Genomic DNA, 10816 nt, shown 5'->3' with positions numbered 1-10816 from the left:
ATATTTTCTACCATGATCACGAACCAGGGATCAGTTTCTGAGAACTAGAAAGTTGCATTTAAAACTGGTCCAGTGTCTATATAGGTTCACACACTGCTTTGTGTAAAGCCTTATTTGCATATTTCCCAGTGTGCCTTGCCTTTTGGGTGAAGTGTAGTTACTACCCATAACTGTATTTGACAGAGACATGCTTGTTGTATTCATCCATTTTCAATCTTATAGCCTTCAAGTGAGATTCTAAGCAAATTTAGCACAATACAACAAGCATTTCATAAGGCCTTATTTTGAAGGTGTAGTTTTGCCCTAAAACAGTGAACAGAAGAAAATTCTCCACTGTTTTAATTAAACTCTGTGGTGCAGTGGTGAATTGTCTTTAGTAGCCTATAACCAGGTTCGCATCATGCTTCCCTTTTTTCCTTTCAAGTTTACTATTTTTCAAAAATGTAATCGATTGCATTATTTGGGATGCTTAATTAAGCAATAAGGCACGAGGGGGGTGTGGTATATGGCCATTATACCACAAACTCCCGAGGTGCCTTATTGCTATTATAAACTGGTTAGCAATGTAATTAGAGCAGTAAAAATACATGTTTTGTCATATCCGTGGTATACGGTCTGATACACCACGGCTGTTAGCCAATCAGCATTCAGGGCTTGAACCACCCAGTTTATAAGACTAAATAAAAAATGAACAATAGTGCTGAATGTGTTTCGCATAAAACAATTTTCAAAATAGTTTGCCTTCAACTGGATCTGACCTCATACCGTCACATCCCTGAATTTCCATAGTTCTCTACGCTACCTTTTTGTACAAAATCCTAACTATATTTGTAAGTACAGTGTTCAGTAGCGGTCGGTGATTGAAAGCAGCTTGGACTCTAAGAAAGCGCCTGAACCAATCAGTGCAAAACACGGTTTGAAGAAGCACGTGAACAAATGAGGCTTCGGACGTCATTGATGACGTGCTTCTGATAAAGTGATGCACACTTCTTGAAGTAATGCCTTGATCACACCGACAGTGTACTTGCATTTTGGTACACCAGAAGTACATTCATTTCCAATGGAACATTGTATTTGGCTTACAGCATTGCTTTGCAGAGGCAGTTGCTGTGCGTTCTGTGTGGTGCATACGTTTGATTTATCGAAGTATTGTCAAATTGTATGCATAGACTGCTGGACAGAAATGGTAGCAGAAGGTAAACGTTTAACTTTTGTTACAAATATATCCAGATGATGCCGCGTACCTTTTTGTGCAACGACACTGTCGGTGTGATCAAGGCGTTAGCAATTTTGACGCAAGCCTTGGAGCTTTGGTATCAACCATAACATCACAAGTACAGGCCACATCAGCCCTGCAAGTCACATTATGCTGGCTTGAAAAGTGATGTGTAATTCCTACTGGAATCCAGCCCGAGTGGGGATAGCCAACATTTAGAATTTGTATTATCCACAACCTGCATTTAGAATTACTGCTGGGTTGATTAGACTAAGGTAGCCCAAAAGACTACCCAAACCATCTTAACAGGAACAACCATTTCAGTAACGGGTGTAAAAGTCCAAGTAACCGATTGGATTAGTTTAGAAAAACATATGTTATTTATATTTAAGTAGCATGAAATGAATGAATCAGATGTACATGCAAAAAATTGATATTGAAATAGACAATTCCCCCAAAAATACTGTACCTGCAATAGAGCATTCTGGGAAATATAATGATGGTCGTGGTTTTGTTTTAACACCACACAGAGTGAATGAAACACCTGAATCAATACTAGAAATGTTACACTGAAAAATCAACACTAGGTATCTAATTTGCTGTGTAAAAAGATCCTCTTTTGTCATTCTTGTAAAGGGCTTCGTTGTCTTTTATAAAAGATAATATAGCTTTAATTCCAATACATACTGATAGCAGAACAGGAAACATTGTTGAAGACTTTTATTTCAAAGTTTCCATTATAAAAAAAAAAAACTACCATTTAAGCTTCTCTGTATGAAGAATGTATTTTAAAATGTGGTCTTGTTTTTCCACCTCAGGGCTCAAGTACTTTGGAATCTTCAACATGCCAAAATGGAGATGGGAAAACTTCCTCCTCTACACATCTAAGGAAATGATAAGCAAGTTCTGAAAACAAGACCTCTTCAAATACAGAGAACCAATATATGGTAAGAAAATAAAAGCAACAAGTTAATATATTTTTTTGCAACAGGACCAACCCCAATGTGACAAGGCCTCGAACTTCAGTTCCCTGAGTTAGTAACAAAGAGCATTCATAGCCTTCAGCAAATGTTACATGACCATATCTAAAAGAACAACAGTCATTTAAGTTTTGTTAGAAAGCACAGACATACCTTTTCTATTGCGCAAGCATTAACATAGATTAAAGTACATTTCAATTTCTCGTTTGTGCAATCTACAGATGTAGTATCTTAATTTGATCACCCTGATGCAGGAAATGCAAACCTGTAGCTAGTGTATTCCATTTTTAAAAAGGCGTCTAAAAGTTTTACATTTCCACTTAAACGTTTGACTTGATTTGCCCTAACTAAAAATGTATCAAATTAAGATCCTGCATCTGTATGAGCAAGGCAACAAAGGTCACCACCAATAAGAAGGGATGCATTGTATTCCTTAAAAGAATGATTTGTAATCATATTGTGAGGATTTCATCTGTGCGTGCGCGTGCATGTACGCTTCAGGTGGGGAAAGGGACATTCAATTGCTGCAACTACGGATTATGTGTAGTTTATCTTATGATATTTGCATGGTTGAGGCAAACATTGCAGTTGAAGGTCTAAATGCAAAGCTGACAAACCTAAGCGTTGTTTTTGTGTGACTTCGATAGGTAACAATGTCTTTGCTTCTATAAATTGGGGCTGAACAATCTATAAGAAATCCTATTATTTCAACTACCAGATACTGTACACGGTTTGTTTTAGCCCACATGAGCATACTCAACTAAATTAGTTTGATCTCAACCTTAGAAAACTCCAGTTTAAAATTGTACAGCCCGGTTTTGTTACAGTGTATTGAGGATTATAACTATATACAAAGTTGCATATACAAAAAAATTCAACACCCCTCTCCGGCCCTTTATAAACAAAGTGTACAGGTAGATGCATCATGCAGAAGCACAGAGACTGCATCCAGGATTGCTTTACTGTGAAATCGCAGAACATAGCCATGAGCACACAGCTCTGCCATTACGGCATTGGAGCATGTTAAAACGGTGTATGGCTCATGTTATTGGTAAGAATACAGTATGTAATCCATCACCGTAGACGTTCTCTGTAGAACCATCTCAGTCTCGATTCCAGGGGAGTGACTCCAACAGTCCCAGACAGGGGTCTGCTGCTCTATGTCCACAGTATGGCTGCACGGCATCTCACCAGCACCAAACGTGTCCATATTCTAGTGTCCAACAGACCCCAGACGCACGGAGAGCCTGAGACGTGGAGGTTCGCTCACTGCGACCCTTTGTCTATCAACCAAGACATGTCTCCTGTCCTGCAATGCGGAGGAAACAAAACAACAAAAAACATCACTCAGAGTGCATATTATGCAGTTTAAACAAGAATGACGTGGATAATGTAGTCTAGGCTCTGAACAACAGAAAACAAGTGTAAGGCTGGAACTGAACTGCATGTATAGAATAAGCATGCCGAGGCTGATTTTTGTGTGTTCTGACAGTGTTTCACATGAGGGGATTGTTAGTGGAGAGATTGAGAAAGGCATGCCTCTTAGATTTCGTACTTGCGTTGTCGGGTTAACAGCCTTCATTTTGTATGAGTGCACAATTAAAAAATGAAAGATCAACATTAGAGAAAGTAAGTGTTTACAGTAAAGCATTGCAGTACACATCTTAAAACGGACAGACACCCACTGGCACATGTATGTAAACCCTCCTCTGCTTATTAACACAGGAACATGTCTTTCACGGTTATGACATCATTTGGTAACATTTGTAGAGGAGCATAGACATGCACTTACTCCACATCTCGCTTTCTAATCGTCTTTCCGGACCCTAAGACCTCTGCCACACGGGATACAATGGGGTCATAGTTCATGCTGGCAACGGCAACCACCTCCTCACTCCTATAGGTGGGAGAGATACCCCCAAACAACTTTTAGACAACAAACTAGGTTTAAATGGAGTTAATTCTGTGGTAAGGATGAACTCTACTGGATTATATAAGAACTAAACATGACGACAAAAAAAAACACAGAGGATTTACTTTACAAAACAACCAGGACTGATGGCTGAAAGCATCTCAGTAGATAGCCACGATGGTGTTTGGACACATACCTGGTGTAAAAGGCCACAAACTTTAGCTCGTCCACGTCCCCTTGGATGACGACATCGTCAAAGCCCTCCCCGTAACCTTGGTGATAGAATAGATACACTTTAGGTCTGTAAACAGAGTGCCACACCACCACCACACCTATCACGATGGCCTACTTCTACATCCTAAAATGACTGAAAAGCCTCAGTTGTCTGACCTCACAGCTAGGTGGCAGTACTGGCGCTACAATCTCAACAGAGGCATTTGGAGGAAAGCATTGGTAGTAGTCTTACCAACTCACTATTTGCAGATTACTTTCCCCCCCACCTATTCAGTCCCAATTTAACGCTTCCCAAACAATGAATACAGTACATAAACAACACCTGTATAACTATGTGAAGAAAAAAAAAGTTTCCAATGGTTCAGTGGGTTAGACTGAGCATGGTGCTGGCAACACCATGGTTGAGGTTTTGAAACATGCACAGGCCACATATACTAAGTAGATGTGCTACTGTCACATTTGACAGTTCTGCCATGTGCTTTGGATAAAATCTGCTAAATGACTCTACCTGTATTAAATGATATTACTTGTGGAATGAGACTCTGTTCACCTGCGTAGCGTAGGCTTTTCCCAAACATGGCCGACCAGAAATAGGGCACCGTTTTGATCTCAGTGGGTCTTCCCATCATGCCGAGCGCTGCCACTCTCCCTGTCAATCACAAACAAATAGAAAAAGGTCCCATAAAAACCATCCCCAGCAAATCAAGCCCCAGATACGCAGCTGAGTGTTTGACCCTTTAGGGCAGGGGTGGGCAACTCCAGTCATCCAGGGCCTGATTGGTGTCACACTTTTTCTCCATCCCTAGCAAACACAGCTGATTAATCAAATTGCATTCTAAACTGAAGATCATGATTAGGTGATTATTGGAGTCAGGTGTGTTAGCTGGGGCAAAACTGTGGTACCAATCAGGCCCTCGGTGACTGGAATTGCCCACCCCTGCTTTAGGGGGAAATGTGAAAATTCTACCCCAAAATGATCTTTTGGTAATTGTTTCATTTTGTCCATTGTTGACATAGTCCCAAAATGTTTTGCTTGTCAGCAATCAAGTTTTCAACATATGTAACTTTCAAAATACAGAAATCATCCCCGTGATGCATTGTTTCCTTTAACACTTTATTAACACAACAATGAACACTTACCGTGCACATGGGCCATTTGCCAGTGTGGGATGTTCACTTTCTTATTGCTCCGCCCCGGAAAAGGAAACGTCACAATGTCTCCTCCGGCATAGACACCATCAATGTTAGTCTGCATTGTCTGAGGGTTAGAGGGTTATCCAGAAGAATACAGGAGCCAATGTGGAAATCAGGAGGATCTCGTACTAGACAAGCCACCTGACAAATTAGGCAACTGACGAAAAACTCACGGCTCTAGCTCTACAAATGATCCAGCAACACTTGTACATCATTGCAATAGAGTGGCACTGAAATGAATTGTGTGAATGAAATGAGTGCATTGAAAGTATGTGTGCGTCATTAGAATTGTTGTGCGTCATCATTGTCGCTTCTACCTTGTTGACGGGGACGAAACCCTTGGAATCCATGTGAACTCCGCTCTGTTTCAGGAATCCAGTGGCTGGGCCTGACCCTGCAGGTTGAAGAGACATCGACCGCCATTCATTCACCACCAGGAATCAGAGTAACATTAGTGGTTGAGTTTGTTGAACTCTACATTACACTCCTGCACGACCCCTGAAATGAGCGAGTGTGCTAAAGTTGAGGCTATTGCGGAACGAGCGTTTGTGTCTCTGAGCTAGCCGCCTCACCTGTGCCAATAATACACACGTCCGCCCTTAGTACTTTCCCACTCTTCAGAACCACCTCTTTCAACTGTGGAACATAAAACAAAAAAACATTGACAAAAACAGTGAGGCAACACACACGTAATATTACCACTAGATTACCTGCAGTTCTGCTACTTTCCTTCTTGAGTACAAAGTATAATTTTTTTTGCAAAACCAGTATTGGCACACGCTTCTTTTACTGAGTCACACTTCAAATGGAGGTTGTAACTGGTAGTTATCTGGGCTGCTTATCCTTTGTTTGTTGGCACTCTACTTGGGTCAATCACACCCATTCATTAGCGTTTAATGGCTGGATACCCATTCTCCTCTTCTCCCCAAGTGTATACTTGCACACTTCCTCTCATAGATTTGTGTGTCATTCGCAAAGAGGCAGTTTCCACCATAGCGAAATCCATGGTAGAGAATCTAGGCGAAGCCTGAAAATGGTCTTGGCTGGCCAGCAGTGAGAAGGAAGGAGAGAGCCAACTGTGCATAATGTCATGCTGTTTCTCTCACTTTCGGAATACCTGTCCATGATGGCCAACCATCTCCGACACTTCATTCAACATGTAGAACTTCACCCTGTTCGTCTCAAACAGCTGAAAAGACAGACCGACAGACAGACAGAGACAGAGAGCACTGGGTTAAGGTTCATAAGATCAAAGCTACCTCTGAAAGAGTTGAGCTTAACTGGCGATGAGGCGGCAACTCTTCCTATAAATACCCTCTTCATAACGGATTATTGACACTATGTATTATGGTACAAGGCATGACTGTTTCCACAGTCTCCCTCTGCTGTGTCTTATCAGCAGGGAACGTGCAGTGTTTCTTCACCAGGGTGTACGGACGCCCTACCCACACATGGCCGTGCACCAGGGTATACACCCGGTATACCCTCCCTTGAAAAAAACAGGATTAAAAATGGACAATATATACCAGATTGTCTAAATAAGTGCATGAGCACCGATAAGAATATACTGTACTAGACATATTCCCTTTTGGTGCCTGGTGCATTGAGCCCAACGAACATGATTCACATTTAGAATCATGTTTCTATGTGTAGAATAGAGGTAGTAGGGCCGATTTCCCAGGGGCGGGTCCCTACCTTCATTATGGCTTTCCCTACTTTCTCCCCCAGAGCTTTCCGGAAAGGGACTGCTTCTATCCCAATGATGGAGACAGAGTGGGCCTTGTCAGTGAGAGCAGCAGCCACCTCCATACCTAACGCAGAACACTGATGATTACTCATTCACACATAGAAGTGCTACAAATTACAGTACTACTATAAATACAAAGATTCCACAAGCTACAACTTTTAAGGCTTAACGTAGCCTTCATCAACCCTTTATAAAAAATCGACATATGTGAATTTACATCTACTGCATGTCTGTCATCTCTCTCACCAACAAATGATGTTCCCACAATCACAGCATTCTTGTTGTTGGCCAACCTGGCTACGTTATTAGCATCTTCAGGGGTCCTGAGGTGAAACACATTCCTAACGTCCTGGCCTTTATAGTTCATTGGCTTGGGTCTTACAAAAGACAAAGAACAGTGGTATATCAGGGTCAATAGAACAATGAGTTATGTCAAAACTGGTCATAACAATTACAACAGAATTTAATTCCATTTTATTGCATTCAACCAAAGACTATTTCCGGTCACTCCTCACTTGCTTCCTGTGGCAATGAAAAGTTTCCTGTATTCCATCCTAGAGCCGTCTTGAAAAGTCACAGCCTTCGTCTTGACGTCCACTGCCACAGCCTATGACATCCAAACATCACAGTTAGAAAGAGAACATGGGTGTCACCAAGGGGATGTGTTCATTAGGGCACACCGAACTAAAAGTTTTGCAACAGAAAACTCAAATCTTCTTATTGGAAGATGTTCAGGTAGCCACTCCATTTCAAAACTCCCTACTTAACATGGATTCAAATGTAGCCTATATAATCAGTGTTTCAGGTCTCACCTCCTTCTCCGTGAGCAGCTCGATGTCATGGGCTTGGAGGAAGTCTATGGAGCGCAGCTGGAGCTGCTCTGCTGTGCTCTCTAAGGACTGAGGGGGAGACAGTTAGTTACAGTACACCACAGACTGGATTTTATGGGGTGACGTTTGTTAAGTTGAAATGTTATAGATGAAGTTCATTGAAGAAATAGCACTTTTATGATGCTAATGCAACATTCATTTGTTGGTTTCGTTTTCAACATTATCCCAATTTAAATCGCAATGTCAGCAAACCGTTTTCCCATAGATATCATGGCCAAATGTCAACATTGGCCAGGACCAATATTATCCCAAGATTACAGGATAAAGATGGGTTCAGGATGGGTTAATACTAGCAATAACAAAATGACAAGTATTTTGGACATCTCTGGGAAGAATATATAATCTACTATGAAACACAGTAGGGCATAACTGGTTGACCTTCGATCAGCAATTTCAACAATGTTTGTATCCAGAAGAATCCTCATGGACACTAAGTCTTTATGGGGATAGTCCTTGTGTAGTCTATGTGGTGTGTTCTGGATCTCTGTACAAACCTTACTCAGTTTAGGCCTGTCATAGGGTGGGTATTTGTCCATGGTGCACATGACAATGCGATCGGTGAAGCCTTCCTGTCTCAACGTCTCAGCGCACACCAGCCCTGCTGGACCTGGAGACACAAGACGCTAGTTTAACGTCTATGTAGGATCTTAGATCCTTTCTATCCGAACTGAACCCATGCTCCGTTTACCAGAACTATTGAGAGAAAAAAATAATAGTGAAATCGGAGCGTGGATTAAGATACCAGACAATCTTAGAGCGGTATAAACATAAACAAAACTTTGCCAAAGAGCATACAGTAAAATATGTTTAAAAAAATTAAAAAAAGATAACCATGAATAGGGTTACAAAGGGAGGGTATATTATAAAGGGAGGGTATATTACTGGAAACTTTCTACATTTACCAGTAAACTACCAGAATTTTGGTATCTTTCAAGGATTTTATGTAATCTATCACAAGACATCTAGTGGCCCTTTTGGGTACTTCATATTATCACAAGTCTCTGTATTTATCTCTGTCCCTCTGTGTGGCCTTATCACATGTAAAATACACTGAGTGCACAAAACATTAGGAACACCTTCCTAATATTGAGTTGCACCCCCTTTTGCCCTCAGAACAGCCTCAATTCGTCGAGGCATGGACTCTAGGAGGTGTCGAAAGCTTTCCACAGGGATGCTGGCCCATGTTGACTCCAATGATTTCTACAATTGTGCAAAATTGGCTGGATGTCCTTTGGGTTGCAATTCTTGACACACTCAAACCGGTGCAGCTGGCACCTACTACCATACCCTGTTGAAAGGCACTTAAATATTTTGTCTTGCCCATTCACCCTCTGAATGGCACACATACTGGACATAATCCATGTCTCAAGTCATAAAAAAATCATTCTTTAACCTGTCTCCTCCCCTTCATCGACACTGATTGAAGTGGATCATCAATAAGGGATCATAGCTGTCACCTGGATTCACCTGGTCAGTCATGGAAAGATGTCTTCATGTTTTGTACACTCAGAGTATATTAAATAATTTAACAAGAGGATTTTAAAATAAAAAACAGAATGACAAAGCTGTAAAATATTATCCCAAAAATAAACCATTAACTTAGTGAATACCATTGGGTGTTTAATATGAGGGTTTCAGCATGAAATATCATTTATATATTGTTTTACAAACTTAATACGTATTTGTTGCCACTGTTTTGGCGGCAACCTGGTGGCAGTTGTGAAAAAAGTCGATAGTTGGAAGAGTTGCAGAGTTAATTGAAAATAACGCCATTGTTGATGCTTTTTTCATTAATTAGGCTTGAACCATATGGTCTATCTACTAGAAACTCATGGACAATATTGACACAGATATAATAAATGAATACTGTATATGAATACATTTTTGGAAAGTTATTTGTATAAATGATCAAAGTTACAATAAATTGCCATAGATTTTCTGTTAATTACCAAAGATTTTGGTAAATTACCGGTAGCTTTGCAACACTAACCATCACCTAAAAATCTGGTTGTTGTGGTAATGTTTGGGAGCTGCCATATATTGTTTTTTGGAATACTCAGGACCTATAATGAACCAAACATAGATGGTTCCAGTCCTAGTCGACAGTTTGAACAGACTTCTATTTACCAGCGGTGTGTGAGTGCAAGGAGATGCTCAATGGCCAACTCACCTGATCCAACGATGAGGATGTGGCTGAAGCCAGTGCTGGAGTTAATGACTGCTGAACATCGGGCCATGGCCTTTGACCTCTTCTGTGACTGAAGATCCTGGAAGATGAAAATGTTTGCCAGGTCAACAAAGGGGAATCAGTTGATTTAGAACAATGATCTGTTCTAGATCGTCCCAGAATATCTTTACCTGTTTATTAGCGCGAATTATCACCTTGTCCTTTTCAACTCGGACCTGAAGCAAACAGACATGAGCGATGTGTACACGGTTTTGACGTTGCTTAGAGACAGTATGTGAAGGCAGGGAATGTGAATGGCACGGCGAACCGAACGAGGAAGGTCACCTGGAAGGTGGGCAGGCTGTCCAGCCCAGGAAAGTCCTCAATGTCTCCTGTAGCGATGTTGAAACAAGCTCCGTGCCAGGGGCAACGCACGTGCCCTTTGGACAAGACACCTGCAACACACAAAGATATGT

General features: G+C 41.1%; 1 protein-coding gene across 4 annotated transcripts in view; it reads right to left on the bottom strand.

Annotated features, from left to right (window-relative positions):
* Nucleotides 1-1921: 1921 nt before the first annotated feature.
* The window catches only part of LOC139545706 (apoptosis-inducing factor 3), a 32290-nt gene continuing 23395 nt past the window's right edge, over nt 1922-10816 (bottom strand). Inside the window, exons 5-21 of one of the 4 annotated variants that reach the window (XM_071353756.1) lie at nt 10686-10795; nt 10532-10576; nt 10344-10440; nt 8668-8780; nt 8096-8182; nt 7799-7890; nt 7530-7660; nt 7232-7347; nt 6654-6725; nt 6109-6172; nt 5854-5930; nt 5483-5600; nt 4851-4991; nt 4305-4380; nt 3989-4093; nt 3752-3772; nt 1922-3505 (exon numbers count right to left, since the gene is read on the bottom strand). In XM_071353756.1, the coding sequence (XP_071209857.1) occupies nt 3463-3505; nt 3752-3772; nt 3989-4093; nt 4305-4380; nt 4851-4991; nt 5483-5600; nt 5854-5930; nt 6109-6172; nt 6654-6725; nt 7232-7347; nt 7530-7660; nt 7799-7890; nt 8096-8182; nt 8668-8780; nt 10344-10440; nt 10532-10576; nt 10686-10795 (1508 nt within the window). In that variant the 3' untranslated portion in view covers nt 1922-3462. The remainder of the gene's footprint in view (nt 3506-3751; nt 3773-3988; nt 4094-4304; nt 4381-4850; nt 4992-5482; nt 5601-5853; nt 5931-6108; nt 6173-6653; nt 6726-7231; nt 7348-7529; nt 7661-7798; nt 7891-8095; nt 8183-8667; nt 8781-10343; nt 10441-10531; nt 10577-10685; nt 10796-10816) is intronic. The other 3 variants (XM_071353759.1, XM_071353757.1, XM_071353760.1) reach the window with 3 other exon arrangements.

This window comes from Salvelinus alpinus, chromosome 19 (assembly GCF_045679555.1).
Source record: "Salvelinus alpinus chromosome 19, SLU_Salpinus.1, whole genome shotgun sequence".
Classification (NCBI taxonomy): domain Eukaryota; kingdom Metazoa; phylum Chordata; class Actinopteri; order Salmoniformes; family Salmonidae; genus Salvelinus; species Salvelinus alpinus.
The sequence above is the reverse complement of the archived record's forward strand: the minus strand, read 5'-3'. Positions and strand labels throughout refer to the sequence as shown.